The 17,504-nt window shown below is 38.9% G+C and overlaps 2 protein-coding genes and 1 pseudogene across 3 annotated transcripts in view; 1 reads left to right on the top strand and 2 right to left on the bottom strand.

The window, feature by feature from the left end:
- The window catches only part of LOC144659670 (ATP-dependent RNA helicase DDX42-like), a 60,086-nt gene that overhangs the window by 18,509 nt on the left and 24,073 nt on the right, over positions 1-17,504 (top strand). The window lies entirely within an intron of this gene.
- On the bottom strand, positions 80-8,119 carry LOC144659690 (uncharacterized). The gene is made up of 6 exons (XM_078520179.1): positions 7,885-8,119; positions 6,559-7,230; positions 5,546-6,091; positions 2,676-3,316; positions 1,980-2,086; positions 80-1,921 (listed from the first exon to the last, which is right to left on the bottom strand). Exons 1-4 carry the CDS (start codon positions 8,075-8,077, stop codon positions 2,694-2,696), a joined length of 2,034 nt encoding a protein of 677 aa, XP_078376305.1. The 5' UTR covers positions 8,078-8,119; the 3' UTR covers positions 80-1,921; positions 1,980-2,086; positions 2,676-2,693.
- LOC144659292 (uncharacterized) overlaps positions 9,766-17,504 on the bottom strand; it is a 141,518-nt pseudogene continuing 133,779 nt past the window's right edge. Inside the window, exons 6-9 of the transcript XR_013571878.1 lie at positions 15,307-15,517; positions 13,989-14,658; positions 12,944-13,489; positions 9,766-11,903 (exon numbers count right to left, since the gene is read on the bottom strand). The product of XR_013571878.1 is annotated as an uncharacterized LOC144659292 (transcript). The remainder of the gene's footprint in view (positions 11,904-12,943; positions 13,490-13,988; positions 14,659-15,306; positions 15,518-17,504) is intronic.

Genomic DNA, 17,504 nt, shown 5'->3' with positions numbered 1-17,504 from the left:
TAGGTTTAATTCAACTAATACTGACACTATTAAGATTTGTTTACAATTCATAATCAGAAAGCTAGGGAATAATAGATACAATCAAATTAAATTTAATTTCTCCAAAATAGTAACAAGCTGTAACTTGTTTTTTTTTTTCACAATTCCGTGTTCCATCTACAGATATTCTCAAACATGTATTTGCCACAATCATTGGGATCTAATAAAAAAAAGCATTTAACAGATGTACCCACCAAATGGCTTTTTACGACCTATTACTTAGATTTACACTGTAACATTTAGCTGATTAGATTCAAGTCAGCAACAACATATCTATCAAAAATTAAATTTTCCCTCTATTATGTTTTATCTACAAAACTTTCTCCACCGTGTATTCACCACAGCGGATCGTAACTTCATGAAGAGCAAGACCTTAAATTTTCCCTCTATTATGTTTTAACTTAGATTTACACTGTAACATTAAGCCAATTAGATTCAAGTCAGCAACAATAGATCTATCAAAAATGAAATTTTCCCTCTACTATGTTTTATCTACAAAATTTCTCCATCGTGTATTTACCACAACAGATCGTAATATCATGAAGAGCAAGGGATACATCGGCTAATTTATGATTTCCCTATTAGCTAATTTTCGTGCTATTGATTCAACCAATGTGATTACATTAGCGTTGATCCAAAAAAGTAAATATTTTTGATTGCCACTAAATACAGTAATGATTGCATTAGAAGCCAATAATTCCTTGAAATTATAGACTTCTGATCGCATTTATTTCCACGTTTCATTCATTGGCGGGTACAATTCAACAAAAATATGGCAAAATGGTTTAATGAGCAAGAAAAGGAAGCTAAATCTTAAGTTTACAACCCACAAGCCGACTGGAAGCCAGAAAGATTTGCGGCAGACTCAAATAGAGTATATAAAAAAATTCTTAAATTAATAAGTTTGAAGAGAAACTAGGTCCCAGTCCACACTAATTTCGATAAATTTGAAAAAGGAGTTTTCGCCCCAGAAACGGAAAAAAAATGTTTTTCGTCCACACTTATCCGGATAAATTTGAACACGAAACGCTGCGTCAGCTGTAGATGAATGGTAAAGCATGCGTACATTACTAGAGCACGCACTAAACTCCACATAGAAAGTTCAAAATTCATATAATCGCATAACTTGGTGAATTCACATTGCTCAGAGAACGGCTTAAAAAAATGTACCGAGATTTCTAACGAAGGTGCAGAGCTCCTGTGCTGCGCATGCTAATATAACCTTTTGTTTAAATAGGTTCGCGATTACCGCCTTCTCGCGTTGTTAGATTTTGAGGAAAGCAGACAATCTAAGATAAAAATGTCTAAATGTAGTCGAAAGCAGAAGGAGTCTGAATAAAAATGCAAGCCAGGCTTCTTTTCATGGAGAGACGTTGAGCCGGTGGAAATGTCCTCCATTTTGTAGTAATGGTCGAAAGAGGACTGTGACAGACATCACGTGGGCGTTTGACGTCAGCGTTTTCGAAAAGCTCCGTTTACCGTCGTCCACATTACACCACCTAGTAACACCATCTATTTCTCCACTCTAGAGACCATTTTCGAAAAGCACCTTTTTCGTTATCCAAAAACGCTGTTTTAGTGTGGACGGTTGACCGAACCAGAGGAAAAAAAGATGCGTTTTCAAATTTATCCGGATATAGTGTGGATTAGGCGAGTACAGCGAAGTAGCCTGGGTACCAATCGTTTCCTTTCCGATAGCGGCTCCGAGAGCACAAAAGGAAAAAAAAACTGGTATCCAGGCTATCAGCTTAGTAAAGGTATCGGCACGGCTGATATTGGAAGTTTATCTCCTATTCGTAAGAAAGGAACACAAGTATTTTTCAAAAATTGTGGTTCCAAGCTAAAGTGATCGGTTTCGTGACATCAATGACTGTAAAGGAAACTGTTTTTATTTTAATAAAAACTTAAAAGCGCGCAATAACAAGAATTCCGCTTTTCACTCAAATTTATAATAAAGAGATTATCATTGTGATCAACGAATTACGGAAAACGGTAATGAGTGGAGATTAGTGAAATGTTGGTATTTACGTCACTAACAGGATTAACCCTATTCAGACCGGGGGGGGGGGCTTTTGAGGCCCGCGCTGACTTTGAACTCTTATAACTTTTTTAAGATTAAATCAAACGCTCCCAAACTTTCTGAGTTTTCCTAAAATTTATCTGGCAATAATTTGGTAGGGTTGGATGATGTGTCATGAACTTGACAACACCATGGCAACGGCATTTTGACAGGCATGTTTTCCCAAATTTGTAATTTTGCATGTTTCTGTCAATAAAAATCAACTTAAATGGGATTATTTTTACATTTTCACGGGTTTAAAGCACATTTTTATTGATTTTGAGGACTTTGCAGTAATTTTGGGTGGTTTTCTGGCATTTTGGAAAGATTTTGAAATCCAAGATGGCGGATCCAAGATGGCGGCTGTTTTGACATCATGACGTAATTGTCACGTGATGTGACGTCATCATCCCACGTGACGTATACCAGAAGAAAGATTTTCGGACATACAATTCATCCTATAAGTTTCATTGTGATTGCTTAAATATTCTGGAAGTTAGATAGGGGAGGGGGGCTTCCGAAGCCCCCCCCCCGGTCTGAGTAGGTCCAAAAAAGCCCGGTCTGAATAGGGTTAAACCTGTTACTGGTATTCTTTCTAAGATGACGGCTTCAGTTTCATTTCTGAGAATTTGAGTGAAAGTTCCCATCTGAAGTGGCCCCATCTTACTCCTTGGTAATCATTTTTGTTTCCCAGGTATTGTCCGTTTAGATTAGATCGGTGGCAAGCGTTGTACCACCAGGCGCCTGTCCATGCTACAGCACAGTTGCCATTATCTCTGTCATTATCTCTATCTTTTGTAGTAAACTTCATGTTATTATGATATGCTAACGAATCTCCCGCTGTCCCTGAATATGAACCCACTTCAAGTCGATACTGCGCCTGCTCATTGCCAATGTTGAACTTGCCATATTTGGCATACACTTTTACTCCGTTCCAGTCTTCCATCTCCACTCGTAGAGAGCTGGGTCTAGAGGCCGTCAGTCGGTGGATCTTGTCGTTTCCTAACCAGAACTCAGCAGTCAGCTGACCAAAGCCTGCTTTGTAGTCGTTCCATCCTCGATAGAAGTCTACCGAGCCATCCTGTCTTCGCTGAAACACTGTCCAGCCTCCACCGTCAGTGCGCATGTCACAGTAGACAGTAAAGTGTCCTCTACCGTCTGGATCCACAGAGTACAATCCACTTTGAGTGTGGCCTGATTTGAGCAGATCTGAACAATCTGACGAAAAAGAATGCAAGCCGTGAAGTTACTTTTCAGTTTAATTAATCTATATAAGAATTGTCCAGTTACCTTGCAGATAAACTATTTTTATTATATAAACGCGAGTGTTTTACTGGAAATAGACCACTGATAAAATTAATACGAAATTACATCCAGGACCGTAGTGGTGTATTTTCCGTATCCGCGCTAGTGAGGATATCGATGACGTCATTTCGCGCTATTGCGCGGCTGCCAAACTTTGCCAAACGCCGGTTAAAAGAGAGCGAGTGATAGCGAAGTTAAGTTCACTTAGTCGGCGACTTAACATCGTTCAATGAGGAGCGAGCAAATACAAACAGGAAGAAGAAATTTTACATGAAATTAATAATTCAAGGAGCTTTTTGTAAGCAGACCAAAGGAAAAATATAAAATACTTAAGAAATTCCAGCCGCCGAAGTGCAAGAGTTCACAAATTAAAGGTTTGTACTTTCGAAACTCTGTTCCGTAGTTTTTGTCTATATAATAAAAAGAACACTACTATACACGTTGGCTGAAAGATATGAATTCTATGATCTCGTGACAAAAACAATATCAGTCGTTCGCCGTGCTTACTAGTGAAATATTTCCTTTCCCACTCGAACATATCTTCTCGCCATCGTGTAACATCCTCACGCTGTAGACAACCGTCAATAACGATTGTGAGCCCTGAGTCAAAACAAGCGCGCTACGTCATTTAGGGGCAAATGCTCTAATTTTAATTTGGTTCAACATTTTTCTACCAAACTTTCCATGTTACCTTGGAATGTGTTCTTTATCATTTCTTTTACAAAAAATGTCAAAATCTCACATTATGACGTCATATTTGATAACGTCACAAAAGCGTGTTATACAAAGTTTATCATTTTATGCCATTAATTATACTGAAAACTGTTCATCGCTATGACAAACATTTGTTGAGTTTTAACATTTTAAAGAAATTTCGGTGTCTTCCACGGAACCATAATTTTTCTCTAAAATTAACACCTTGATTTTTATTCAGTCAGTTTAGTTTTTTAGTTTTGGTCTTTGAAACGATAATATTATCGATTAAATAATTGATGTCGTCACTATTCGTGACGTCACAAAATGTTTTTTTGAATGACTTTGATTCAGATGTTTTTTATTATTCCTGTTTTACTCATCTAGGGCAATCAATTCTCGACATAAGTGGACTTGCTAACACGGAAACATTAATTTCAATTTTTTTTATTCAGGAGGTTCTTGACCTGAGCATTTTGTTTAACTACTCTACTCTACTTTTTTAACTACTCTGCTTTCGAAAACCGTAATAAAAAAATGAAAATTAAAAACTTGTAATAAAGGGTATGGTATGACGCAATCAATCATGACGTCTTAATTTGACATGTGCTGTCAGTTTTGGTTGTCAAAAGAATTGGACTTTTATTTTGAGTTATGCTAATACCGTATTTTCTCAATTAAACGCCCCCGGCGTTTATTTCAAACTTGGCTTGGTGGACCCGGCGTTTATTTGAGACCGGCGTTTAAGCGGGGCCCAGCGTTTATTATCGGACTGCAAATTTCTGTCAATTTTTCAGTTTGATTTATTGTTACCGATCTCTGAGACCAAGGGGCAGTTTGTCAAGGCAGTTTCTCTTCGTTCTGCCCTGAAAAACTGTCCCTGGATATCCAAAGTTGATAGTTACCCAAAGGTACATTATTGCGGATTAAACACTTTTGTCACTACTAAGTCACTACTAAGTCCATCCTAGCTATGTTACGCCGGACTTTTCCTTTGAACGTTTATTGAAATTTCCAAAGCAGCATACCGTACTAGTATGTCATAGCAGTGCCATTCAAGAGAATAAATTTACTCGCTACTTTGACCTCAAATAAACGCCGGGACCTCGAACAAACGCCCCCGGCGTTTATTTAAAAATTAGTAATTTTGACCCGGCGTTAATACGAGGCCGGCGTTTAATCGGGAAAATACGGTATGTGACGTTCTGATGACCGTTCTAAGGGCCTTCTGGCGCCGTCGTGAACCCAAACAACCGCACATTGTACGTCAGAGGGCTAACAGAGGTTTGTTTTTGTTTATTATAAACAAACGAGTGATCAAGCCGTTGGATTGGAAAAACTCACCAAAATTTAAAAAATACAGGAAAAGCAACTGATTGGGTAAAAAAGGGCGGACTACCGTGAATTACAGTCTTACTGGCATGTTTAATTATTCGATCTTTACCTCACCTTTTGGTTTCCCAAATTCAACATCGATTATTGTCTCTATATGAAACACTCCTGCGCTTGTAGCCACACAGATATAATTTCCAGCATCCCATTTTCTCAAATCCCTTAAGATAAGTGCCGCATTTGTCCTGTGACTCCTCCCCACGGGCAGTGCTGCTCCTTGTCTTTTCCAGCTGATGACTGGTTGTGGATCACCGGTAGCGCTGCACTTTAACGTCAAAGTGCCGCCAGGAGAAGCAAACACCTTTCCAGGTGGCTTAACGGTAAACACAGGAAGTGAAATCACAACTAGTTGGGTTTTCCTTTCAACATTTCCTAAAAGGTTGACTGCTGAACAGAAGTATGTGTCAGAATCAACTTTACGGACATCGGAAATTTGTAAGACACTGTTGTTATACTGCGCCCTCCCCTGGGGTAACTGACCAGACGACTTCCTCCAGGTGACCACTGGCGCCGGGTATCCGGTCACGTGACAGGTTGGTAGAGTAACGTTGCTTCCTTCAACGACGTAGGAAGGTCCCGGATGAAGAGAAACACGAGGATGAACTGCAACCAAGTGAATAAGCGCTAAGCTTGTTATTAGGATTTCATAAATTGTTTTCAGGTACACAATAAATAACCGGTTTTCCTTTCAGAGAAATCAAAATGTGGTATTTTGAACGACAGAGAAGTCTGAAATTAAAGAAAGTACTGCAAGACACTGAAGTAGTTTCTGAGTGGTATAACATGTGAAAGGAAATATTCTTCTGGTAACTTTCGTTAAAATACATTGTTTACAAAGTTTCAGTCAATTGAGGCGTAAAAGCCTCATTCAGGATTGAGATGGACGGAACATTTGATAGAGGAACTGGAAAATATTCGCTGTTTCCAAAGGAACGGGTTACGTTCAACAGAAAAGAGGAAATATATTTTGTCTAATATATATATTTTTGCGAAAACTTCAAGGTCTCACTGAGTGACTGTGTAACACTTTGAAAAGTATTTTTCAGAAATAACAATTTCCAGTGGCTCACCATTTACTGCTAATCGCACCATTTCCCGTGAATTCCCCAGGATGTTTGTTGCTGAACACTGATACACGCCCGAGTCATTTCCGGTCACCTTCTTTAGCTGTAACTTTCCTCCTGAAACCGCTGACTGAATGATTTCTGACTGATTGTCCAGTTTACTCCACACTACTGCAGGCTCAGGATTACCGCTGGCTGAACACTGAAACGAGGCTGATCCACCTTCGTTCACTGTCAACGTCACAGGAGAAACAACAACAGCAGGAGATGAAATCGATTCACCAGGTTCTCCTTTATTTCCCGGCATGCCAGCGGGCCCTGTGTCTCCTTTCTCACCTTTGGTTCCAATCTCTCCCTTTAGCCCTGCAGGTCCCATAATGCCTTGCTTGCCACTCTTTCCTGGCGATCCCATAATGCCTTTATCTCCCTTGTTTCCAGTTTTTCCTTTCTGTCCCCTTCGTCCCCGGACTCCTTTGTGTCCTCTTGATCCAGGTGGACCAGGGGGGCCTGGGGAGCCTGTCGAGCACGTGACGCCCTTTGAATGACAGAGATGCAGTCTCCCCTCTGATAAAAGTTTGTTGATTTTCAGCATCGTTTCTGTCGTGTCTTTATGTTCTTTGGCGTTCCTGTTTGAGTCAACTTGACGGCTGTGTCTATGAAGTTTATTGGATTGAATTCCTACCAAGGAAAAGAAAATTGGAAAAAAATCTACTTACATCGGCAGAAGATAAAATAATTTCTTTACAGCTTATTCTCTAAAAAAACTTAACTCGTTCTGAATTTTGTTTCTTTTGCTTTGATGGTGAGAAGCAGAACAGTTTTTCTTTTGCGCGTTTTTGTTCTACCATCTCAACAGGAGTCCTTTCTCCTGGCAAGCATTTATTTCTCTTCAACCCACGGGATGACTGAGACGGAAATAATTGACATTTTATTACCAGTGATCTCTTCCATTTGAGACTAAAAATAACAATTGGAAAATTTTATGTAAAAACTGCCCCAACCGCGTGACTGGACTTTTGAAAGAACTAAACGAATGAAGTGAACAAGCTTGTTCCTTATCATTATTTTAATCAAAGTTGAAGAACAATTCGGGGTCGAATCATTATTTTCTTGTAAAATTGTCTGCATCAATTGGACTGAAGAAAACTTGACCTGCTAACCTTCGGTTTTCTTTGAGGCTGAACAACACAAACGAAACAAGCAAAAACACGTTCTTTGGAAATTTCTTTTACCAACAGTATTTTGATTTTGACAGAACTTTTATTTTGATCAGTTGTATCGTATGATTGTAACAACTTGTAAACTCTAGCTTGTAATGTAAGACAAACTTACCGGGAGCATTCTTGATTATGTCTGGATCGTTTGACGGCGGCTTGGCCTCTGCAACGCTTTCAAGAGCGTTTATTCTTTTCTTGTGCTCGTGTAACTCAAGCTCAACTCTCAAAAAGCCGGCGCAGTAGAACACAATGGACAAAACAGAAATTATGGATGCAAATGAAGGCAAAGTTTGCTTTTGAACAGCCATGATTCTGGTAATGTTTAAGCAATCCTCACATTCTACAACGCAGTGTTTAAGTACTGCTTCAGCTTGTTACGTGATACCGAGATCACGAGTTTGGATAACTTGCCAAATTTTCTTCTATTCTTGTCATGCAAGACAAAGTTCAAATCAACTTGTTTTTTTTTTCTTCAAACTTGTCACGCTGTGGTTTTGTAATGAACGCGGATAAAGATAGGTCCGCTGGGCGTACATGTATTGACTAGTTACCAACCCGCAAACGACTTGATAGATCACGACAGTCGTCGTCAATGTCTTCTCATATATAAAGATTTTTCAGGATAGTACTCTTCTGTGAATTTTTTTGTGAAGAAACGGGCTTTCAGACAATATAAAGCCATCAAGTTCACTGCATTTAGTAGGTTTCGTTTTCGTTAAATTTAAATTCGTCTTTTAATTAACTCTTTGATCCTTAAAAATAATAAAAAAATAATTCACAATGCTCGTTTTTGAATGAGCGCGGGGAAGAAAATTTAGTGGTGAACAATAAAAACGATAGAATGTTTCTGTCTCGGTTGCCCCATGGATATTTGAAACTCATCAGTTTTAACCGCAAACAATTTCTTTATCACTGACATCAAACAAAAGAACAAACGTACTCTACGAAAAGTGAAACTGAACTTATGAAACTTAAATATAAAACAATATAAGAAGCAAAAAAAAAAAAAGTTGACTATAATTTTGTCGGTGATTTTTCCCCAACACCCAAAGAAGCCATAGTTGCCCTAATAGTTGGTCTGATAGTTGGTCTGATAGTTGGTCTGATAGTTGCCCTAATAGTTGGTCTGATGGTTGCCCCTTGGAAATTTGATGTTCTTTAAACTAGCATATTTGTTTTAAGAACATCAAATTTCCGCGGGGAAACTATCAGCCCATAGTTCCTCAACAGAAACACTCTATTGTTAAAATAGTTCCTCAACAGAAACACTCTATTGTTAAAATACTTCCTCGACAGAAACACTCTATTTTTTAGATAATTTGCATTGGTGTAATAACTACATGTTACATATATAAGAAAAGGTCGACTTTATTTGGTGAATATGGCTTCTTTGGGTGTTGGAGAAAAATCACCGACAAAATTCTAGTGAAATGTGTTTCACCTTAGCTTGTATGGTTTTCCTATTTGACTTCAGCAGCGAATATTTGACCGCAGATGATAAAGTGAAAAACCAAGGGCCTTACGGTGCAATGCGACAGGAAAAATTGACGAATTACAGCGCTCGTGATGATGTCTGAAGAAGACATTGCAACAAGGCATCACCGGTTCATCTAATATTTTTCTAATCTCGCCCCATATAAATAGAAAAGACCTGGCCTGCGTCGCAGTTTCGTCAGCTGCGCAGGTTAGAAATACAAGGCAGAAGTACAATCAAAACACTGTATATGAAGTATCGGCTTGGCCTTTATATGAAATACTTAACCTACAATTTCGAAATTCTTGTTTGTGTTTCAAGTCAGGTAGACTTAGCTTTAGTAGCCTACAATGAACCGGGCCAAACGTTTGTAAGCACAACTTGAACCAAATTTGATGAAGCTTGCAGAAGGTGGGTACCAGAATGCATTTGTATAGGAGAGTTTCTCATAAGAGATCCCAACGTAGACTCTTTCATATCAGTGATGAGTAATACTTCAAACTGGCTTGCCGAAGGCCACGTCCCAAACTGAAATCATTTTTTGACAACTATTAGCTTCTGTTTCTTGTGATATATTATGAAACTTTTAAGAGGAAACATAGTGAATGAATTTTATTGGTTAAAACCTTTATCTCTATAAATCTATAACCCTTATATCTCTATTTTAACAATTTAACTCTTTGTCATTATTGTATTATACCTCATTTTAAACCTTTTAACTTTTACGATTTCAGTTGAATCCCGATAACTCGAACCTTCAAGGGAAATCGAAAAAGGTTCGAGTTAACGGGGGGTTTGAGTTATCGAGGGTTAAATTAGAAACAAAATGACCTGAAAGGGAATCGAAAAAGGTTCGAGTTGGCGGAAGGTTTGAGTAATCGAGATTCAACTGTACTTTATTTTTCAGATGTCCTTCCCAGCCCTTGGTGATCCTAATTAGTTTCAATGATTGCTTGCTTGCTTGACTAACTAAGCTTACTTTTACTCTAAACGGCTTAACTCAGCGATAAGGCAATGATATATATTTTTTAGTCAAATGTAGACGTCGTAAAAACAAAATACTGAAAAGATCACCGTTTGAATGAGAATCACTCTATACAAGCAAACCTTCCTATTAATCTCGCTTCCTATAAAATCAAGCACTTGGAACCAAACGCCCAACTTCTCATTTGAGGAAAATGTGTCACATTCTGCTCACACAGGGGTGGATATAAGGGGAGGGTGCAGGGGGGCACACTCGGAGATGACCTTTTTCTTCGTATTCGCTTTTACATTTGTTTACGTCACCAGTTAGTTATGCCATTCCTTCGTGGTGCACCCCCTTCTAGCTGAGAAAAATACTGGTTCTGCCCCTGTCGCAAATGAATCAAATAATGATCCAGGTTTCAGATACGATCAAATTAAATTTGCTTAATTCAAGTATAGTTACAAAAAAAATCATCTCTCTATTCTGTTATATCAACAAAACTTCTTGTATTTAAAGCAACGCATCACAATCTTGTAAAGAGCAGCTTTCGCGTTTTTGCTTTTAATTACCCAATTTTCATGCATTAACATTCAACGGACTGGATTAATGTCAAACAGTTGCGACTTCTACCGATGTGGTACTGATCAAGTAAATTACATTGAGGTGAGTACAGCGAGGTAGCCTGGGCCCCAATCATTTCCGAAATCTCGAGAGGCGCGTGAAAGCTCGCGCTCTCGAAAAGAAAAAAGACTGTTTCCCAGGCTATCAGCAAGTTAAAGCCTAACATTAGAAATTAATTGTCTATTCGTAAGAAAGAATGCTTCTCTCATAATAAAGTAATCGGAAATTGTGGCTTCTGGCTGAAATTACAACTTTACAGCATACGTTCAGTTTATATTGTAAAGAAGACTGTTTATTCCAGTATTATTTTACTTCGCTACTCAAATTAATAAACAACTAATCATTTTTTGTGATCTGACAATTATTGAAAGCAGTGATGAGCAAAGATCAGTGACGTGTTGGTATTTACGTCACTAACATGATTAAACCTGTTACTGGTATTCTTTCTACGATGACGGCCTCAGTTTCATTTTAGTGATTTTTAGTGAAAGGTAACCTCTAAAGCTTTTCCACACGGCTCCTCGGTAATCATTTTTGTTTCCCAGGTATTGTCCGTTAAGATTGGAACGGCGGCCGCAATCGTTGTACCACCAGGCGCCTCTCCATACTACAGCACAGTTGCCATTATCTCTGTCATTATCTCTATCTTTTGTAGTAAACGCCATGGTATTATGATATGCTAACATATCTCCCGCTGTACCTGAATATGAACCCACTTCAAGTCGATACTGCGCCTGCTCATTGCCAATGTTGAACTTGCCATATTTGGCATACACTTTTACTCCGTTCCAGTCTTCCATCTCCACTCGTAGAGAGCTGGGTCTAGAGGCCGTCAGTCGGTGGATCTTGTCGTTTCCTAACCAGAACTCAGCAGTCAGCTGACCAAAGCCTGCTTTGTAGTCGTTCCATCCTCGATAGAAGTCTACCGAGCCATCCTGTCTTCGCTGAAACACTGTCCAGCCTCCACCGTCAGTGCGCATGTCACAGTAGACAGTAAAAGATCCTCTACCGTCTGGGTTGACAGAGTACAATCCACTTTGAGTATGGCCTGATTTGAAGAGATCTGAACAATCTGAAAAAAGAGAACCGCTTGCTTGTCAGTTTTTAAAGGCTCTATAAGAATTTTTCAGAGTTTAGTTGGTAAAGGAGTTCAGAGTTTAGCAGTTACAAACAATCTGACAAAAGAATTTTAACTAAATACTATATGAATTCTCTCTTATATGAAGGAAAGTTTTGCTTGCTACATAAAATACTTAAAAAAAAAACGTTGTGTTATTTGTTTTCGCTCTTTACTCCCCCCCCCCCACTTTTTCTCTTATAAACAGAAATGTAAAAAGGTTAAGACGTCATAAAAAAGGAAATCAGATGTAAGGATTAATTTTTCAAAAACCAAGAAAAAATAAGTGAGGACCATAACGGGGATTCGACAAGTGAGGTAAGAAAAAGATTGTAATAGAGAAAAAAATGGGTATCATTGCCAAAACTTTTCATCGGTCTATTTCCAATTTAAAGTAATCTCACGAGCATGTGTCCACGATGGAACCAATCACGAGAGCTTATGATTGAAAAAATTTGCATTGAGACCTTATTGTTTTACCAGTTTTGTTCGTCTAATGTTTTAAAAATATGTTACTTGTGTGTGAATCACTAAACAAATATTGTCAATGCTAAAAAAGTCCATGCTGTCTCAAGGCCTACAACTGGTCTATTTGTATTTCTTATTCAACGCCTCGAACTGTCGACTAAGAGTGACACCATTGACTGTTCTGATACGGCAGCTAGTTGGAAGAAAATTTATTTTCAGAAGCTGTCGTAAGGTCTTACACAAATGGCTCGCTACCCTTCGAATGAACAACAGAACAAACAACGGGCTCAATAACCCAAGCCCCAAAAACAATAGTAACTGGTACACTACAGGACTCAGAACAGCTGGTAAAAATATAATTTTAAGATATATTGTCATCTCTTTTGTAAGCAAAACTGTAAGAGGACCACGATACTTGCTGATATTACTTCTGTACCTATGTGAATAGTAATAGCGAATGGCTTCAACCCTGAAATCAATCTAACACTCTCTTGATGACAAATGTAATCATTTCATTTATAACTCACCTTTCGGAATTTTAACTTCAACAACAATTATTGTCTCGATATCAAACACTCCTGCACTTGTAGCCACGCATACATAGATCCCAGCATCATCTTCTCTAACATCTCTTATGATAAGCGCCTCGTTTGTCCTGTGACTCCTCCCCACGGGCAGTGCTGCTCCTTGTCTATTCCAGCTGACGACTGGTTGTGGATCACCGGTAGCGCTGCAGTTTAACGTCAAAGTTTCGCCAAAACCAACAGCAACTTTTTCAGGTGGCTTAACAGTAAACACAGGAAGTGACATCACAACAAGTAGAGTTTTCCTTTCAACATTTCCCAAAAGGTTGACTGCTGAGCAGAAATACAAGTCTGAGTCAACTTTACGGACATCAGAAATTTGTAAGACACTGTTGTTATACTGCGCCCTCCCCTGGGGTAGCTGACCAGACGACTTCCTCCAGGTGACCACTGGCGCAGGGTATCCGGTCACGTGACAGGTTGGTAGAGTGGCGTTACTTCCTTCAATGACGTAAGAAGGTCCCGGATGAAGAGAAATACGAGGATGAACTGCAAAAAAGTGAATATCGTTTAGTTTGATCTAAATAAGACTTGCTTATTTTCAGTGAAGTAACTACTTTTACTTAATGAGAAATCAGAAAGCGAAATAATTGTACCTTTATTTATTAGAACGTGTGCTGAGGTTTGTTTTATAGTACTGGTCGTATTCTGGAGTGTCGAGCCCGCCTTTTGTGCACTTGACTCTCAATGTTTCCCTTTCTTCATACATTTTATTGACCTTTTTTATTTGGTTAGCACTGCAAAATATTTGTTTTTAACTCATTGGTTTATATTGCGTGGCCTTCGTGCATGTGCCAAAAAAACCTATTAGTTTTTTCTAATCTTTATTATATGACTCTGTAGAAACAGGACTAATATTTCCGTATCAAATGCATACTTTTTGCAGCCTTAAAAATGGAAGCCTGCTCTGTAAAAGCAATGTTGTGGAACAGCATGATTTTAGTGGAAAGCCTATTTAATTTTGTATTATGAATAACCAGAATCTTACCATTTACTGCTAATCTTGCCACCTCCCGTGAATTCCCCAGGATGTTTGTTGCTGAACACTTGATACACGCCCGAGTCATTTCCTGTCACCTTAGTCAGCTGCAACTTTCCTCCTGAAACCGCTGTTCGCGAGATTTCTGATTGATTTTCCAGTTTGCTCCAAACTACTGCAGGCTCAGGATTACCGCTGGCTGAACACTGAAACGAGGCTGATCCACCTTCGTTCACTGTCAACGTCACAGGAGAAACAACAACAGCAGGAGATGAAATCGATTCACCAGGTTCTCCTTTACTTCCCGGCATGCCTGCGGGCCCTATATCTCCTTTCTCACCTTTGGTTCCAGTCTCTCCCTTTAGTCCAGCAGGTCCCATAATGCCTTGCTTGCCGCTCTTTCCTGGCGATCCCATAATACCTTTATCTCCCTTGTTTCCAGTTCTTCCTTTTTGTCCTCTTCTTCCCCGGGCTCCTTTGTGTCCTTTTGGTCCAGGTGGACCGGGAGGGCCTGGGGGACCTGACGAGCACGTGACACCCTTTGACTGACAAAGATGCAGTCTCAGCTCTGACAAATGTTTGTTAATTTTCAGCATGGTTTCCGCTGTGATTTTATCTTCTGACTCGTTCTTTGGTGATTCAACATGACGGCTGTGTCTATGTTTAATGGATTGAATCCCTACGAATGAAAAGAAAAATTCTAATTACAAAGACACGGGAGAAATGGTTTCTTTTACATAAATTATTGGTGTAATTGAAATCAAAAAGAAGTTTCTTTTATAGTTTTGGAGGTGACGAAAAGAAATAGAATTTCTGGCGTGCGTTTATGTTCGTTCTAACATCTCTGCAGGAATCCTTGCTCCAGGCAAGCATTTATTGCTCTTTAATTCACAAGATGACTGAGACGGAAATAATTGGAATTTATTATCTGTAATCTTTTACATTCCAGACTAAAAATAACAATTAGTCCTCTCACTAGACAATATATGATATATCCTTGGTAAATTTTGTGATGTAAAAAGTGTCACAACCAACTGTATGTTTGATTAATGGTATGGTAGTCATAGCTGACGGAAAATTCTATTTAAGTTTGACGACTTTGGATTGAAAAAAAACTTGACCTGCTAACCTTCGGTTTTCTTTAGGCTGCACAGCAAAAACGGAACAAGCGAAAACATGTTCATTTGCTATTTGCTTTAACTCTTAGCTTTTTCCATGGTATTTTCCTTTTCGGTGTTTTCACTTCGACCAAGCTATATTTTTCCTGATTGTATTGTATGAGTCTAACTAATTATAAACTCTAGCTTGTAATGTAAGACAAACTTACCAGGCGAAGCATTCTTGATTATGTTTGGATCGTTTGACAGCGGCTTGGCCTGCCCGACGCTTTCAAGAGCGTTTATTCTTTTCTTGTGCTCGTGTAACTCAAGCTCGACTCTTAAAAAGCCGGCGCAGTAGAACACAATGGACAAAACAGAAATTATTGACGCAAATGATGGCATAGTTTGCTTTTGAACAGCCATGATGATGGTGATGTTTCAGCAATCTGCAATTCTACAACGCAACGAAATAAGTACTGCTTTACCTTGTACGTGATACCGAGATTACGAGTTTGGGTAACTTGCCAAGTTGTGTGCTTTTTGTGTCATGTAAGCTTAAGTTCAAATTAACTTTTTTTTCTTCAGACTTGTCACGCTGTGGTTTTGTAATCGACGCGGATAAATATAAGTCCGCTAGGCGTACATGTATTGACTGGTGAAAGAGACTTTTTTCAAAAGAGAGAACCAAAATGTTGGCTTTAGTGAAGGTAGGAAAGCGTCTTTAGGTATTTGGGAAATCAGCGGGTTTAGAATATTAACAAAAACGGGACTAAAGTCTGTCAAATTTGCTTCGTATATTATATTATTTCTTATATTGTTTAAGTTCCATCAGTTTAACTTTTTCGTGGAGTCTAAATTTATTTCCATGTACCAGGCCTTAGCTGGTATCAATTATGGTATCGTTATGTTAGTTAATGTTTGTTATCCATTGAAAATAAATCGTTCAGGGCGAAAATATTTCCCACCTTATTGTGTATTGTGTTTCTTGTTTACTCCCAATGTGAATATTTTACCGGGTATAATTCAATAAAAAACCAAGGGCTGTACTGAGGAATATGACAAAAAAACCATATCGACCAATTATTACACTTGTGAAGTCTGAGGAAGACAAAGCAACATAACATCACCCGTGCCAAACTAATATTTTCTCATATCTTAGCCCATCTGCATGGGAAAGTTCGAGCACGAGTAAAATCAAGCCACTATACACGTAGTACCGGCTCAGCTCTCATGGAACAACTAAACCAAACCAAACATGACTTTGCGATAGCGTGTTTTCTCGCCACCATGACGTGCCCTCTACTCGAGTCGTTTCTCGTTGGTTTTTTTGGACCTTCCTTGTTTTTTTACTTTCTTTCTTCATGACACTGATGAGTTTCTTGGCATAAGGAAACTTCTTTAACAGGTTGATGTGCGCTGTTGTAAACCTGTCTGAAGCGAACTGAGGTTCCACGTACAGCGCAGTGATTCTTCTTCTTCTAAATAGGCGAGCTTATCGCCTTCGAAAAGGAATGCAGCTCTTTATGCCTGAAATGAACTTTTTACTGTTTGGCACACTCCGTATTTCTCACTCTTTAGTAAATTATTCGCTTTGTTCAGTTTGACAGCCTCTCTATCTTATTTAGCGCCAATCGCATTTGCTCTTGTTCAAGCAGGTAGTTTCTGAACCCAGATTACTAAGACTTGTGACGAAACGCAGACTCGTAAATCTGTTGGGAAATGCTGTTAAAATACTCCACTTTCGTGGAGTGTGGGTTTGGCAGTAGTTTATTTTTGCAAGGGCTCCATGTCTGTTAACTGAATATGTGTGCAACGACATCGAGGGGGGGGGGGGGGGGGATTCGAGAAAGTTATCGATAGTAATGAAGGGGATCACTTCAATGAAATAACATTTAAAGGGGGGATCTCAAAAATTTCACCATGTTTAGCTCTAAAACCTCCGCTCCCCCCAGGTGATAAATAATGACCGGTCCCTTGTGTTGTTTGCGTTTGTTTGCCCAGATAAATATGAGTGGTTTTTGTATTACAGCGTGCTTCAGTGGACAGCATGTTTATTTTAACTACCAAATTGTTAAGTCGACTTAACTTTTATTTAAAGTTTATTTTTAAAAGTTTACAATAAAGTTGGTACATGTTTCCTCCGGTCATGTTTCCTTGAAGCAACTGACTATTTGTAGGAAAAGTTCAGCACAGATTCCCAGCTCTGAAGGTACTTATTTTTCCACAGGATAACCAGGTCGATGATAGCAGAGGATCACAGTATTCCTACACAGATTTATCTTATACACAATTATCGTCTTTCGTATATTCTTCTTCCTCAAAGTCTTCATCTCGACCCGCATCTTCCTCGTCGTCTGGTCGAGTATTCGGTTCTTCAGCAAGAAATGATCGAACGTTAGCTCTGAAAGCTGCTTTCCAGGTATTT

Source organism: Oculina patagonica, chromosome 7, assembly GCF_052425735.1.
Source record: "Oculina patagonica isolate OP01 chromosome 7, crgOcupat, whole genome shotgun sequence".
NCBI lineage: Eukaryota > Metazoa > Cnidaria > Anthozoa > Scleractinia > Oculinidae > Oculina > Oculina patagonica.
This window is presented reverse-complemented; position numbering and strand designations above follow the sequence as displayed.

Coding starts and splice junctions, on each gene's coding strand:
- LOC144659690 (XM_078520179.1), bottom strand. CDS start 8,077: ATGGCTGTTCAAAAGCAAACTTTGCCTTCATTTGCATCCATAATTTCT. Junction 6,092..6,558: donor GGTGCGATTAGCAGTAAATG/GTGAGCCACTGG, acceptor ACTTGGTTGCAG/TTCATCCTCGTGTTTCTCTT. Junction 3,317..5,545: donor TGAATTTGGGAAACCAAAAG/GTGAGGTAAAGA, acceptor CTTTTTCGTCAG/ATTGTTCAGATCTGCTCAAA.